General features: G+C 39.3%; 1 protein-coding gene across 1 annotated transcript; it reads right to left on the bottom strand.

Annotated features, from left to right (window-relative positions):
* Positions 1-4,643: 4,643 nt before the first annotated feature.
* Tmem74 (transmembrane protein 74) lies at positions 4,644-5,735 on the bottom strand. Its single transcript, XM_048359040.1, has one exon. The coding sequence runs from the start codon at positions 5,733-5,735 to the stop codon at positions 4,839-4,841; it is 897 nt and encodes a 298-aa protein (XP_048214997.1). The 3' UTR covers positions 4,644-4,838.
* Positions 5,736-17,608: the final 11,873 nt, after the last annotated feature.

Below are 17,608 nucleotides of genomic sequence, written 5' to 3'. Positions count from 1 at the left end.
TGTGGGATGCTGAACAAACAACAAAATATTTTTGTAATTACGGCATGTCATTCTCAAGTTGATTCCAAATGCTTCATTCATGACCTGTGAAAGAGTTCTGTTCTTAAAGTCAACATTAAGGCATGCCAAATTCCTGTAAGAAAATTGTTTTAATGGTAAATTTGGGATGTTAAGTTCTATAGCTATAAAATATATCCTAATATATACACAAACTTGTGCATATAAACCACAAGCACACTCTTACGGAAAAGCCACAGATTTTTGAAATCCATTTTATGTGTTTAAAATAACATTTTTTTCTGTTTACAGTGTTAATGGACATAGTCAGGGAAATTACTTCCCAAAATGTATGCCCATAATAGGTTGGAGAGAATATAACAGAATACTACACAAGCTATAAAGTGATATAGCTGAAAATAAGCAAAAAGAATGATTTGTTAATGGTCTGTCTTATGAACCTTTCCTTGTACAGAGAAAAACCAGTCAGACTTCCTTTCAATTATTTTTTATCACAGTTATTCATTATGCCAAGTTCTGAGAAAGGTGATGCTATGGAATCTGGTAGATGTTAGAAATCTTGTTGCAGTAGGTAAACCACTAGCAAAGCCTGTGAATCTCTTTTGTCTGACTACCTTTTGGGTTGTAGCCTGTTACTGCAATGGAACCTGACCTTTAGACTGAAAAATCTAGTAGATATATAGAATACTTAATATTTAAATGATTGAACCATGTAAAATTCTTGTGTCTATAATGGCACATATGAAAGATGAAGGGCAGGATGACACAGGCTTAGAATGTAAACAGAACCACTTGTGCTCAGACTCTTAGTTCTTGCTTCAACTAGAATGGAGCTCACTCCTTTAACTTTCTAGTGGTGAGTAGGAGAAGAAGAAAGCACAAATGATCTTGGTAAGGAAGTTTCCATGTCAAAGTTTGTACCTTGAAAGACATGTGATAGTATTAACCAAATTGGGTCCTCCAATCAGTAAGTATGAGGATGAACCCTGATATTTTAAGCAGAGAGTGAAGTTTGTGCCATTCAGGTGAGTACTCAGGCAGTGCAGAATAACAGACACACTATGAGAGTGAATGTATTCCCCAGCTACCAAGAACTTCATGGTTCCTGGCAGACCTGAACTCCTCTAGACCACAAGTCAGCTATTCAGTACGAAGCCTAAGGAGCAGGCATTTTTCCTGTGAATGGCCAATGCATCCTATTATAAGGTCTGTATGGACTGGGACTATGGCCTAGTGGTAAAGTGCTCGCCTCATATACATGAAGCCCTGGGTTTGATTCCTCAGCACCACATATATAGAAAAAGCCAGAAGTGGCGCTGTGGCTCAAGTGGTAGAGTGCTAGCCTTGAGCAAAAAGAATCCAGTGACAGTGCTCAGGCCCTGAGTTCAAGCCCCAGGACTGGCAAAAACACAAAACAAAACAAACAAACAAAGATCTGTATTAGGAACTCCAAATATCAGGAACTACAAGGACATAGAGTTGCCAAAAGAACTCTTTGCAGACCTTACCATAAACACTTTAAGGTATCCTAAAAGGAACAGTTTATTTAAAATTAAGAGTTCATCTGTCCATTAGCAACATTCCCACAGAAAGAGGAAAAGACAGTATCTCCACCATTGAAGAAGAGCTGTCTACTCATTGAGATTAAAATGATTGAGCTGAGACTTCTAAAAGAAAAATCATTAAACCAAAGACTCAGGACTCTGATAGTTTTCTACTGAAGATCTAAAAACCATAACCAACTTAGACAATAATCAACATCATATTTAAAGAGACAAATTTGAAGCCATGCCTCTTACCAAGAATCCAAGAACAATACCATTGTCTCTTGACATTTCTGAGTCTGGCGAAAGCACTTTAGGACCCAAAATACTTCATTTTAAATTGAAAATTGTAGTGCAGAAAGTTTAGAACTATTTTGTTTCTATTGTTTTCTTCTTTATTATAATTAATTTTTTATAATATCGAGGATCCTACACATTAATTTCATATATGCGAGGCAAACACTGTACTACAGAGCCACATTCCTAGCCCTGATGTTCATTTCAAATTTAGTTAATCTTCATCTTGAGTTCAGGCATTGGTATGATGGATGAGAGCAATGCAAACAGAATACCTAGGGAGGGCTGGGGATATGGCCTAGTGGCAAGAGCGCTTGCCTCGTATACTTGAAGTCCTGGGTTCGATTCCCCAGCACCACATATACAGAAAATGGCCAGAAGTGGCGCTGTGACTCAAGTGGCAGAGTGCTAGCCTTGAGCAAAAAGAAGCCAGGGACAGTGCTCAGGCCCTGAGTCCAAGGCCCAGGACTGGCAAAAAAAAAAAGACTCCCATAAAACAGAATACCTAGGGAAAAGTTGAGTAAGGCAATAATCTGAGTTATTTCAACTCAGTCTTAAAGGAATCATCTAGGTGGATTTCTTAATTGGTCTCTTTTGATGTCATGGTCTGCTTCATAAAAGCAGAACCTTGCAAGTTGTGCTTGGCATTTAAGTAAATTTAGATAGGGCTGTGAAATAATTTATTAACTTTCAATTGTAAATTTTCTTTGCAAAAATGACATATTTATAATGTGCTTTAAGATTACATCTCTATTGTTTAAGTGTTGGCTTTCTTACAGAATTGAAAAGATTTCCTAATGTTTGACTTTCAGATTCATCCTCCATCATAAACTAAAAATCAGACTACAAATTAATTCAGTTTAGCCTTCCATTTGGCTAATTAATCTCATTTCACCAATAAGTGAAAACAATATTCAGCTGATCTGAGGAATTTCATGATCTTTCAGGATTAATTTTGTAGATTTTAAAATGTATTCAGGTATATTTTTATTAAATACAGCTCAGACCTAGTAGCTCATCCAAGCAGATCATTCTCTCTTGCCTCAACCTCATCAAACAGAATTCCTCCTGAAGGCTAGACCTGGAAAATTCAAAACTTTCCAGAGCATACTATTCATAATACTAGTAAGATAAGCCCAACACAAATATCATGACATGAGACAAAGGAAAGGAAAACGTTGGTTCAGAAGGCTCAGTGAACCAGTTGCAGAAAAGCAAAACAATTTGAACTATATCTATTTTCCTATGATGTTCACATGTTTGGTTCTTTTTTCCCTTCTTACCTAATACTTCTTCCACTTACCTGTCCTCTTTCTCTCTACCTCTTTCTGCATTTCTCTGTAATTCTGAGTAACTCACCATGGACTTCACCTGACACATTGGTATGATATTCTTAAGTATTCAATTGCATAGATATCTTTCCTATTATGATTTATAAGCAGTTGGGCTTTATGTATAAAGAATGCATAAAGAAATCACTTTTTCACTCCTTCACCTCTACCTATTCAGACTCATTACCAGTTCAAATCCTATTTAAAAGTTGACACTGTAACTATAAAATATAAATAAAAATGACTAGCAAGAGGATGAGGAAACTTTAAGGAATTTCTGTACAATACAAAATATTTCTGAAGCTGTGTTACCCCACCCCTTCCTGAATGACTGTCATAAGGAGGCTGTGTGTCTACATGGCATCTCTCAAAACTTCCCACCACTCTGCCCATCACATCTCTCATAGAAAAAGGATTTGCACTAGTTATGAGGCAAGGATAGACAGTGACTGAGATGCCCAGTAGACTGATGTGTAGATCTGGGTGAGGAGGAGGTGAGGACTGCTGACAGGTACAACTCCACCAAGGGGATGAGTCTGATCTTTCTGTTTCCATGGTTATGTTTTTGGCTGTGTGCTTCAGGGCTTCCTGAGGCAATGGCTTATGGTAAGCAAGAGCCAGCTAGGCACAGTTCTCAAGAGTCTAGCTGCAATTACATTAGAGGTTTGCTCCAAACACCAACAATAAAATGTTACCTGGGAACATGCCAGAGCAAATCATGACTCAGATTTGTTTACATGGCTAGATGTCCGGAGATAAATTTAAAAGTCTCCTGCTTTGCCTCTCTGGTGTGAGAACCAGAAACTTCAACATTGGTGACCAAGATGATGGTCACAAACAAAAAGGAATTATGTCAGCAACTAATTTTACTTTGCTTAGAGAAAGGACATATGATAATAGTAATTAGCTGGGGCTAACATGGTGAGCTAATTTCTCATTAGTGTTATGAATGATTTATATAATTTTTAAACAGCTTAACACAATGACACAAGTGCCATTATTGAATAGGAAAAATTTAAACATAACACTTTCATTTTCTTTTTTAATAACCAACATTCCCAAGCGTCAAAACCCTCATACCCAAAGGTTTGTATTTTAGTGTTTAAGTAAGTTATAGGAAGAAAAATTTAGTAAGAAAAGTAATAAGCACCTTGTGAGCCTTCTTATGGGATTAATAGATTGGCAATCAATTTCATTTTATGTTGGACCTCCAAGTATCCAGAATACATTTGTTCATTGGGTCATTTGAATTATTTTGCTCTACATGTAGAAGCTACACTTCTTAGAAATATAGGTGTAGCTGGTTGTGGTTTGTTACACCATGACATGGTTTTCTTCTTTTTCTTTTTTCTTTTTTGGTCAGTTGTGGGGCTTGAACTCGGGGCACTGGCGCTATCCCTGAACTTTTTCACTCAAGGCTAGCACTCTACCCCTTTGAGCCACAGCACCACTTCCTGGTTGTTCTAAATAGAAGATACATGGAGAACAAAAACAAAACAAACAAACCAACAAAAACCCATTCACTGGCTGTTGATTTTTGAAAGGAACTCATCTTGCCAGGCAAACAAACTGTACTATGAACTTGGAGAAAGCTATTGTTATTTTTCCTTAATGCCTAGGCAAATTCTCCTGATGTTCATGAGCAGAATTAACTTTGAACAGCAAGAGCATCTTCTTCTACCAAAGAGAGTTCCAGGGTATTTTCATTAGTGTTGGTTTTCATCCTGAAGTTGAACGAACCATAGAGTTTCGCAGACTCTTTGGAAGAGGCGAATCTGTTCCGACGATAGAGTTCACCCTTCCACATAGACATCATTAACAAACAGGACAGAACGACTCCCCCAAGTGTGAGGAGGCAGAGCCCAGCAATCACACAACGGTCCAGGTGAGCCCCCAGCTTTGCACTCTCTTTTTCCAGACGTTCCATCTCCCGGGCTGCTACTGTGTTGGGATCTACTGTCACTTCCCGTGGGACAATGTAAGAAATGATCACCAGCAAAATGCCAGTGACTAAAAACAAGATGGCGCTGATGAAACCATAGTCCACTGACTTCCCTGAAGACGTGGCTTCTGAACTTGTATCGTCTTCATCCTCAGATATCAAAGATATAGCAGCCTCCTGGGACCATTCATTCGGATTACCCCAGCCCTGTTCTCCAGGGTTATGGCTCCCTTTTAATGAAGGGGACCTCTGGCTCCGTTGCTCCAAGTTAACATTCTCATCCACATAGGTAAAAGAAGTTTCCAATTCCTGGCTGCAGCAGTTGCACACTTTCCGTTCTTCAGTTACTTGGTTGTTCCCTGAGTCAAGAGGTACTGGTGGGAAGAAGTTCGGCTGAACAGCACTGCCTTGCAAAGGGTTTGAGGATTCTGGAGAAAGGCTAAATCTAGATCCTTCCATGGGTGTGGACATACCGTGTTTCTCATAGCAATAAGAAGCTCGAATGGTTGCTGCATCTGCCTGGTCAGGCCTTGCTGAACTCCAGTCTGTGGCACCACACAGGTCTGGCTGAGTGTTGTTCTTAATGAGGTCCTGGAGCTCCATGGGAGCTACTTAGATATCCCCTAACCGCTTCCAGTATTCTGCCAACAGCAACAGAGACAGATAAGAACCCAACAGGAGCTAATGACCTATTGCCAGGAGGGTTGCCCTTGAAGTTTCCATTTCCTCTGCAGCCATAGTGGTCTGTGGGGACCCCAACCCTAGTCCCTCCTAAAGGGGGTACAAGAAAAGATCAGCTAGCAGTGAGAGTGTGTGCGAAGGCAAATCCTCTGACTTGTCACAGGGGAGAGCAGTGAGAAACTCAGGTCAGAGTAGAAAAGAAGCAGGGAGGAAGTGGCAGTGTCTCTGGAGAAAGCAAACTGCTGTCAGTAAGCCAAATTTATCAAGGTCTCACACATTCCTGTGCTGGAGTCCCTCCCATGAGAAGGCAGGTTTCCTGCAGAAAGATACAAAGGAGAAAGGTGCAGGCACTTTTCAGCAGAGCAACTGAATGGCTGGAAAACTTGGAGAAGCAAGACTTCTTACCAATTCAATTAAAATGTGTGTTTACACTCTTGAGTTGGGAACAGATTCTAATACAGATTACTTTAATGAACGTATGTTCCTATTAGCTGGGTGCCACTGGAGCAAGAGCTCAGTACTTTAATTCAGCAATCCTGAACTAGATGAAAAGGCTGGCTTGTGCAGTCACCTCTTTTAACCCTGTAACTCATATGTCTAATGATTCAAGTCACACAGCCCAGGAGTCTGTTTATGAGCTACATGCTTCCCTCTGCTTCATCCTCCAATGATCCTTGAGGGCATTATGTGCTAGTTGTCAAAGTGTGTAGATTGCACACTTCACTGTGAAAAACACATACAGCTTACTCCTCCACACATATACACTGCCCACTCCATCTTGCCTGTCTGCTACTCTGGCCCCACTGGCTGAGTCCCAGCAGCTCTGAGTTTTTCCCTCTCACTACAGTTTACAAACGAGCACAAACAAGCTATTAGCCAGCCAGAAAAATTGACACAGTCTAAGAAGTATTCTGACAGCAAAAGGCAAACTATAAACTCATAGACTTCTGTGAGGGGCAAGCAGGTGAGAAGCTATTTCTGAGGTCATCTCTGCAACTTCATATCCAGGACACTCCCTGCTATCCATTGCAGTATGGGACATTAGTGGGATGGAACGCTGGGATGACAACCAAGACATATGCCCATCTTCCTCTGCTCCCGCCATCTTCTCAAGTAAGAAAAATCGACTTCTCTCCCAGTAAATATCAGAGTTTTAACCAAGAGCTCTTTTAATTTGTTTTTAAATCCAAGGCGATACAACACATGGCTGGTTGCTTGGTGCACTTCCACATCAACACTGTCCACAGCAGGTAGCAGAGACACAGGCAAAGCTCACTTAGGTGACCTCGGTAACAACAAGACTCAAAACTCCAAAGTACAGGAGAGAGAGTCTCTACACCTATCTATCTGTCTATCTATCCATCCATCCACACATATGTGCATATATGCGTGTATATATACATATAACAAGAAAATATATGTGTGTAAGAAGTCTATGTATCATCTATCTCTCTATCATCTATCTATTCCTGCTATACATCAGTCTCCCCTGTTATACAATCCCAACAAACTCTTATTTGTCTCCAACTGTCAGAGTTTCTCCGCGCCTAAACAAGCAAACAGCACCAGAAGCAACAACAAACACCCTCGAAGTGAAAGGAAACTACAAGGGAGGTAGAGCTTTTCCCTCCGCAAGTGGAAAGACCTCTCTCTCAACAGAGAGCCATGGTAATGGGTTTCATCAATTAATGAAATGAGCAATCCTTTCGCAGATTCCCTAGGCATCCGTCACTTGGATTAACCTTTGGCACGATTAACTAATCACATTAGACTCACTCCGGATAAAAAATAAAGTAAACAGAGTCCCTTAAGGGACCCCCAATGTTTAAGAAAGTGGGAGAAAAACAGACACCCCAATTCTTTTCTTCTGCTTCTATCTCGATGGGGTTTAAAAAAAAAAAAAAAAGCCTCTTCTCTTGGGAGATACACTAGCCGTAGGTACAGTGGATTTCCTCTGCCGTTCCGAGAATGGGGGCTTCCATTTCTCGATGGAGAATGGAGATTCCAGGAGGAGCAGTTAAAGGTCTCCCTCCATCCTCCTCTGCCCCCCGCCCCCTCGGATCTTTTTAAAAACCAGTTAAGGAAGATTGCATCTCAAGAAGACACTTTTCCGGGTCGGTCTGTGGTCCGTTCAAAGCAATCCGATCTGCATGGAACTCAGTGACCCGGGCGAGGGCGCGGCAGGGCTGGGGAGACCACCGCGGGTCGGGGACAGGGACGGGGACAGGGCGGCGTCCGGCACGCGCGGTCGGAAAGGACCCCGCCGGGGCTCCCGGCGGCGGAGCATCCCGCGGGCAAGGCTGGATCGATCGATCCATCCCGGGTGAACTCGGCTTCTCACCGAGACACCCGCAGTTGCGCTGCGTCGGCGGAGGTCCTGGAGGCGAAGCCGGCACCTTGGGTAGGGAATGGGGACACGCGCCCTAGCTCCGCTGGGTTCCCCGGGCGTCCCGGCGCCTCTTCTCCATCCTACCCCATCCCATCGCGTTTACCGCCTCTCACCTCTCCCGGCCACCCGGCTCGGTCTCAGCACCGCGCCTTCGCTCCAGCGCAGATCCCCGAGAAAGTCCCCGTTCCCCATCCACAGCACTTGTAGCCTCCGCGCGCCGCTGGGTTTCGCCGGTGGGCAGCGCCCGCCTCACCCGGCGGGGCGGGGCAGGGCTGGGGAGGCGGGCGGGGCGGGGCGGGGCGGGGCGCGGTGCTCCCTCTGGCTGAGCATCCCGGGAGATGTAGTTCAGGGGCGGGCCCTGCGTCCCTCCTGTTTAACCGCCCCTGTCTCCCCCCTCCCTCTGCCCCCCCCCCCCCCCACCTAACCGCCAGGTGTTGCTTTTCCTGAACACTTGTTCCCTCTCCCACCTCCCACTCCTGCCTGGCCTTCTAATCCTGGGGCCACAGGATTGCGAGGGAAGGAGTATACGTGTAGTTCTAATTGTGTCAATAAGTAATTTCCTTATTAGTGTTATTATTATTTTCAAACTCAAAGGTGGGGAAGCCCACTCAGTGCAATTACAATAAATAATGGCTTCTAAAATTGTAGCCAGGAGGAAGGTTCCAAAGACGTTGTCTTTCTTAAGGTTGACATGAAAGTGTGTTACAACAATAAAGTGGCTGGATACAGCTAAGTCAAATACCTTCCACCCATGTGTCAAGACAGTGTTTTTCCCTCCCAAAGGGGAAATTATCTCAACCACTAAACTGGAATTTTATCTGGAATGAATTTAGATATCAATAAAAGTCCTATCTCCACTACCCCTTTTGTTTTAAATCCAGAAATCCAAAATCTATGAAACACTTCAGGAGTTAAAGAAAACTATAACCACGGGAAACATTTGTGCAGCAGCAGAAACCTGAAATTTGATTGTTCTGTTGAGGGAAGATAGAAAAGTTAGAAATTGTTTGTAAAAATCACTTCCTTGAAAGCATGCAAAGGTAACAAGGTAGAAAAACCCTACTGGGCTAGGACAAGAGCAGAAAGATGAGATCTGGAGGCCAGTTGGGGTTTTGGAGCTGCTTTTCATTTAGGAAATATTAGGTATTCCAAAGCTGACTAAAGAGTAGCTAAAGAGTAAGGGTTGAGCCCAGCAATGGGGAAAGGCTGTAAGGATTCTACTTAATTCCCTATACTTTGGGTTGGAATCATTAAAAGTTTCACCCTCGCAGGGCGAAATAGGAGTTTGACTGGCCTTCACAGAATATTTTTTTGCTCAGTTTGTGCATTTCTCTAAAATTTAACCATTGTGATTCTGGAATGACAGGACACTAGGTGCCTGGCAGAAGGAAGTGTTATAGGTCTCAAAACTTGCAGCATAATTTATAGTCAATTTCATTAGCTATTTTACAAATACGCTAAGTAAAGTAACACAGAAAATGATGAAGAAAGCCTATCTCTGTATTATAATCTATGTAAGGTTTTCAGAATGACAAAATTATAGTGTTGGAGAATAGTCTATTTATATCCATAATTAGGGATGGTGGGAGATTATGGCATAGATGTGATTGTGAATGGGTAATGTAAAGGGAGTTGTTTGTGGTGATGGGAAAGTGTGTATCTCAAGTTTAAAAAATGCACATGAGGTGCCTTCATGGTCAGTTCTGTACTTGGATGCCCATTTATTTTAATCATGATTTGGCTTCTTTTCTTGATTTAACGCTTTCTGTAATAGAAAGGGTATGTTACAGTGGACTACTTTTTATTTAATTCAGAAGTATTTCAACTCTTGCTTCTTATTCTAGAGATATAGTCTAGGTTATGGGACCGTTACTGCAATGAACTTCCTTGTTAGGGTTATTAGCAACATTCAATGATGCAACCATTTATTCAACAAATGTTAATTGTCAGCAAGTTCTATGCTAAGGGCTTGGAGATAGACCAGTGAAGTGAATGGAGCGTCTCAACATTCAAGGAACTTACAGTCTAATAGAGGAGGGGTTAGTTAAACAAGCAAAATATAATTTCATTAGTGTTACAACCAAAGAAATAGATGATATAAGAGGAACATGTAGGAAGAACACCCAATTTAGAATGCTAGTAGTTCAGAGATTTCTTTGTAGTATAATATAAATGAGACAAATATAGAAAGAAAAACTGTAGTCCTTTAAATGTCAGTAATTTTCACATACTCATGACTATGGTCCTTAAGACCCATGACACTTTGTTTAAAAAGAAAAGTGGAAATACTAATGGCACAAAGTGACACAATCCAAGAAGGACAGGGATTCTCTGCATGCGTGGGGGAAGCAGAGATATGACAGCAAGCAGAGTGGCTGAAGTGGAAGGACTAAGCGGATTTTCTGGGGAAATAAAAGCAAAACTATAAAGAAGATTGTGCAGAGGCTTGAGTGTGATAAGCCCAAAAGCAGATCTGAGAGAATGCTGGCTATTAGGAGATGGAAGCATTTTGAACTAGTCACAGGTAAAAAGAGAGAGGGGCAAAAGAGATCTAGTTCCAGTGCAACACCTTTGTTAGGAAGATGATAACAAGCATGAGGTCTAAGCTCCCACTTTTGTCATGGAGACAATAAAATCCTAAGATCAGAAAATCAGGAAGATAGGATGGAGGTAAAAGCGGGTGACAACTCAGTGAATTATTGGAATGAAAAGGTTCAGAATGTTTGCAGTGTAAAGAGAAGGAATGTCAAGTTCTGATAATGGAAATGTCAATAAAGGACAGGTCAGTTTTGGACTTGAACATAAAGATAAAGCATGTGAAATAAAATCTAAGACCTGGAAAATATCAAGGAAGATTTTTAAGCAGGAGAATAACAAGATCATATGTGAATTTTATAAAGGTCATTCTAGGTAATAAATTGAAGGTGAGCTAGCCTAGAATCCTTAAATATTTTCTTGTAATCATCCAAGCAAAAAATTGTGGCAATAAAATTTGAATATCAAGGCACAGGTCAGTTACAAGAAAGAGATATATCCTGTAAGCTTTAATCAGAGGGAGGTAGTTATGATGAAGTCAGCTTCTCAATAAAAAAAAAAATGACCTGTGTCAAAGAACAATAAAAATATCATCACTAAAGATAGTAACCATAAATAATAATATGAGTCAGGGTCCTTTCCCATTGTTGGTGATACATAGTTTGTTTTATCCTTTTAATTGATTTAGCATTATATTAATATTTTATGTGACATAAAATATTATACCTAATTTATATACCTATATATATATACCTATATACTATACCTAATTTTCTATTGAATTTTCCTTTCCATTCCTTTTTCTTTGTCCATAAAACAGGCATGCTTGAAAAGCATAAATTTTAATAGCTATATTTCATACATTTATTTTTATATTGTATTTTATTTTGGAATATATATATCATATGGTTGTAAGATGAAGTTGCATTTTGATATCACACATGTATAGTGTAGTTGTGAAATTTCACCTTCTTTATCATGCTACCATTGCTTTCTTCTCCCCCCCTTACAAGCACCATTATATGGGTTTAATTAAGCTGTATTTACACACACACACACACACACACACACACACACACACACACACACAATGTCCTTCAATCACAGTTTTAAACAAGCACCAGAGGAATAACTCAGTTGGGTTCCTATAAATATCTAAGCATATGACTTTAGATTTACATTATAGTCTCCTCACACACACACATATAGGTAAGCATCTATATTTATATATTATATATTTGTTCATACACTATAACCAAATAAGAAAATGAACATTTGACATTTAACAAATTCAATATTTTTCATTACCTTAGTGTTTCTTTTTTCCCTTTAATTATATTTTATTATTTTTAAGTAGTTGGTCAAAGGAGGTACCACAAAACAAATCAGTTTATGAATATAGGCATCTTGATTAACATCACCCCTTTTATCATTCTTCCTCGTCCCTTTGAAACTAACCCTTCCACTCAATGTTCTTTTGAAAAAATATTTACTATCTTCTTTTAATTATTTTTTCTTTATTTTTCCTTTATTGTCAAAGTGAATTACAGAGGTGTTACAGTTTCATAGGTAAGGCAGTGAGTACATTTCTTGTTCAACTTGTTACCTCCTTCCTCCCCCCTCCCCCCTTTCCTCCTTTACCCTTTCTCTCTCCTCCCCATGAGTTCTACAGTTAGTTTACACCAAATGGTTTTGTAAGTGCTGCTTTTGGAATTGTTTGTCAATTTATCCTTTGTCTCTGGATTTTGGTATTCCTTTTCCCTTCCCTAGTTCTAATACACATTTATACAGTATCCAGGGTACTAAGATCAGATACAGTGATAGTGGGGATGAAACCACAGAAAGGGAATACAAGCAAAAAAAGAAAAGAAAAAGGGTACAGTTTCACATGGCATGTTGAAAATAATTACAACAATGCTATAACACTTGTTTCCATAATGTGGAATGCATTTCACTTAGCATCATCTTATGTGTTCACAAGGGCATAGGCATTGGGTTATTATGATCTTCTGCTACGACTAGCCTAAATATGTACTAATTATTCCCTATAAGGGAAACCATAGACTCCTTGTTTCTTTGGTTCTGGCTCACTTCATATACACAATGGAATTCTATGCATCTATCAGAAAGAATGACAATGCCCCCTTCGTAAGGAAATGGAAGGACTTGGAAAAAATTATACCTTAGTGCTTCTGAGGCCTTTTGATTTGCTAATTAATGATTTGAGGCTGTAAGCCTAAGACATGCTTTCCCAAGGATTATTAATCTTTTATTTTTCACTAAGCAAACTGTAGCACTGACATTGTGTAAAATAAACTCTGAGACACACTATTTCAAAAGAGTATTTTTTAGTCACATAAGAGAAAAATATGCCACATTTTGACTCTTATTCATAACTTGTCAAGGTATCTGTTATATTTTGTTATTAGGTCCCCTGTATCTTAGGTATTGATTGTGCCTCAATATACATTTTAAAATGTCATTAGACTTTATGGTACATTTTTTAACCTCAGTAATTCATTGCTATTGTTAGTTTTGTGACCTTAATGTGTTGTCTTCCTTATTTCTGTTTCCTCAGTGGAAATTATCGTCATTTGTCAGTAGTTCAGTGGTTTAATAAGTGATTTGGATTTTATTATTGTGAATCAAATTCAGTGGCACTTTACTAGCTATATGACTTTGAATAATTTTTATAAAAGTACTCGAGTTCAGTTTTCTTATTTATAAAGCAAGAGTCATATTACTTACACTTATGTGACTAGTATGAAGAAGAGTTAAGATATTCAAAGTACATAGAACAGTGTCTGACATCCATTAGATATCGAATACATGTCATACTCTGCTTCGTTATTGCTTTCCAGCTATTTCCAAAATGCCGCTTAGTCCATCTTAATTTTTATTATTTCAGCATTTTTGTTATTTTTCATTATTCTTTTTTTTTGTTTTCATTACTATCTGTTCTACTTCTATTTTATAAATGTGTTGTTCTCACTTACTATCCCTGTGTATTACTTACATATACCCTCAACTTTGAAAACACTCCCCATTCTTATTGGTCTGCTCACTAGATATTGAGCAGAAGGTCTTCTGTTTAGTCTTTCTGGGATATGCACATTCTTTCCAAAATAGCTTATTATTTTTACCCTGATAATAGGAATTTTCTGTTGATTTGATGCTCCATTAGTTTGGTAGTTTCCTTAAAGGAACTGCTTCATATTTCTTCAATCACTTCTCATCTACTTTCTATATTTTAGAAATTCTATCTTTATGCACCACTACATTTCTGCAAGTATTTTGCTGCCCTGTTCTTGCCTCTTTCTTATCTCCCAACTTGGGCTCCAGTCACAACAACTATGAAATTCAAAAGAATCTCCTGCTTCTATTCATTGTATCTTTTCCCTAACTTGTCTCACCTTATATTAACTGGTTCTGAATCTTTCTCCAACTCATTGGACAAGAGAGTAACTACAGAGAAGTCAACTTTTCTAGACCTTGTTTTTCTCCCTAACATTTCCCTCTCTGCCTGGGATTGGCCACTAATTTCTTTGTACCTCAGCTTAACTTAGTTATTACACTACTGTCAAAGCACCACCATCATTTGCCTATGGAAAAGCAAAGAAAATTAGTCCTAATGTTCTCCAACTTTCACTTCCAAGCTAAAAAAAGGAAGATGCCAAATAATGACTTTGAATTTGCTGAGCTCGGTGATACATGAAAGTGCAAACTGGGAAGCTGAGAAAGATTTAAATAGTACTAAATTAGAAAAGAAATGAGGGAAGGAAAATCCGGAGTGGGAGAAAAGACTTGAAGAGGGGGCTCTAGAAGAGAAGGGAAGAAAAAAAAATTAATGAGATATTAAGGAAGAATCTTTGTAAGCAGGATGGAAGGAAGCAAAGGAAAATAGCATGACTAGCAGCTTTTGGGCACAACATGTATTAACAGACCTCTAAGTTTTGAGCCATATGTATTTCAAGATGCAAGGAGATTCTTAAGAAAATTTATTTTGTTGGTAATTGACAACTGATAATTGTACATAGCATAATGTTTCACACATATAAGTGGTATAATGATTAAATCATGGCAATTAACATGTCTATTAGTTCCAACCTTTATCATTTCTTTGTGGAGAGAATGTTCAAAAACTTCTGGTCATTTTAAAATATGCTGTACAAAAGAACATCAGAATTTATTCCTTCTGTCTGCACTTTATACCCATTTAGAAACCTCCTTATTGTCCCATTATTTCATTTGTTACTTCTATGAGATAAACTTTTCAGATTCCACAAACTGAAATCATGTGCCATTTGTTCTGTTTTCCTTGTTTTAACTCTATATAATATTCTCCAGATTCACCCATGTTATTACAAATGACAGGAATCTGTTTCTGGTTGAATAGTATTCCACATAATATCTATCTATCAAATATGTATGTATGTGTACACACATATGTGTGTTTCTATACACACATATATACAAGCATACAAAAATATATGTACATACATAGATATTTATGTATTTATATATCTATGTGAATTTGTATGTGTGCATATTTGGGTAGGCTTCTTAGCTTTTTTTTTTCTTTGCTTGGGTCTGACATTTTTCCTATGCAATTTTTTTTTTTTTTTGTTCAGTCCTGGGGCGTGGGACTCAGGGCCTGAGCACTGTCCCTGGCTTCCTTTTTGCTCAAGGCTAGCACTCTGCCACTTGAGCCACAGCGCCTCTTCTGGCCGTTTTCTAGATATGTGGTGCTGGAGAATCGAACCCAGGGCTTCCTGTATACAAGGCAAGCTCTCTTGCCACTAGGCCATATTCCCAGCCCCCCTATGCAATATTTTTGAAGTTGTAACTTTATATATATAAATCCCCTCTTGAGGGGTTCAGAGGGGAACCCCATGAATGCCGTTGGGAGCAAGTCCTCTCTCTCCCCAGATTCACAAGAGGTCCCCGAAAGAAAAGAAGCCAAATCTAGCACACAAACAGAATCAGGAGAACTCAAGCATTCTTGCAAGCCCCAAAGCTGACAGGTCAGAGACACAGTGCAGACTCAGGAGCTAACACTCAGCTGGGGTTTAAAAACAAACAAACAAAAACATAATCATGCCAGGCCACAAGCAGGTGGCCAATAGAGTTACAACCTGCCACATAGTAACTGTTTGAACTAACTTATCATAGTTGTCCAAATTGGCATGCATCAAGCAAGCAAGGTAGGCCAATAGAGTTACAACCCTACCACATAGTAATTGTTCATACTGACCTATCATTTTGGTTCAAACTGGCACACATAATCTCGTGTTTGGTAAACAAGTGTTTGCAGGGTCCCCTCACAAAGCAAGCAGATGTGAGGATGTGAGTTGTTATTGTCCTTACTCATGGAGGGGTGGGATATAAGGCTTCTTCCTGGAAGGGCAAAGGTGGGTGGCTGCTTTACTACTGCTATCCCCTAACACCCTGATGGTATTTTGGTAGCATCCTGTGGTCAGACACATTAACTTATGCATCAAAATTTCTAGACATTCATAGTAGTTGAGTTAAAAGACAGCTTGGCTGTCAACTGAATTTACTACCAATTAACAACTCTTCTTGTTTTAAGGCTTTAAAGAATTTGACTAGGAAAGTGGAAGTTGTCCTACAATGCCCTCCTTTGCTGTCAGTACTCTACCAGACATTCCTATTCTCCTGTGGATTGATTCATACCTTTGTGGTCAAATGCTAGGACATTGATTTGCCTATCAATAGGATAGCTTTTCTCCCTTGGATGTTTCTACTATCTCCACCCAGTAGGAGCAGGGGTCTAAGGGAGTGAGTAGAAGCAAACAAATCCTTTAAGGGACCAGGCCAAACTTACACATAATCATTTCCAAAACATTATTTTGTCAAGTCAACAGCCCTGTCCAGACATAAGGAGTGAAGGACTAAACTGTCTCTTGATGGGATGGCTTACAAAGTCGTATTACCATGGATATGCAACAATCCAGCCAAATTTTTAAGCCTAGGTGTTATAGTGATAAATTGCTCAATTTGAGTACTTTAGGAGCCAGTAGTATCTTCAGAGGTTTTGTACATGCAAAGTGACGGCCTTACCAAAATCAATTTTTCATCAAACTTTTTTTCTATCAGCAGTTGAGTGTTCCTAGAATTCACCATTTTCCTCTTTGTGTAGCAACGTTTTAGTGTGGAGAAGATTGACTCTCCTCTCCTCTCAAAGGCAGTAAGTCTAAGCATATCCCACATATACAGTGATTGGATCAAGGAAAGGAAAGAAACATTTCTAAGCAAATCATTTAAAGAACATTGTTAGATATGGTTACCTCAAAAACAGTTCAGTTAGCACAAAGTTGAGAATTGTGATCAGTGGTCAAAGATGGAGGAAATATGGAGTCCAATTTCAGCTTATACCCTGAGGTAAGTTATCTGGATGACAAAGCTGATACACAAGAGGAGGAAGAAATTGGGAATCATCAAGAAATGGAAAGAAAGTCACAGCTAAACTGTGAAGTTCCTCCCCTCTCTGAACTTCTTGATAACCTAAATCAATAAATCACCAGCTAGAGTTGAGTTTTCTGATTTGCACCAAAGCATTCAAATATTATATTTCCCATTTTATCTCATTAAATATTTGAAGTAGTAATAGGTTTGATTTATATAGCTTTGTAATTCCAGTATGGTATCTATCATCATCTGTTCAGAAGAAATATTTTAAAATGTTACCTACGTTGAAACTTGCTCTAACGTAGTTTTCCTGTAAGAAAAAGTAAAAGTAATGTCTGTAAATGAAAAAACAAAAGACAGCAAGTGGACCCCAAATAATAGGGCCCACTTGATTTTATTGGAAAAAGTGCTAAATTAATTGACACATGAAAAGAGTAAACTT

Source organism: Perognathus longimembris, chromosome 12 (genome assembly GCF_023159225.1).
Source record: "Perognathus longimembris pacificus isolate PPM17 chromosome 12, ASM2315922v1, whole genome shotgun sequence".
In the NCBI taxonomy this organism is placed as follows: domain Eukaryota; kingdom Metazoa; phylum Chordata; class Mammalia; order Rodentia; family Heteromyidae; genus Perognathus; species Perognathus longimembris.
Note: the sequence above shows the minus strand (reverse complement) of the source record. Positions and strands in the feature narration are given on the sequence as shown.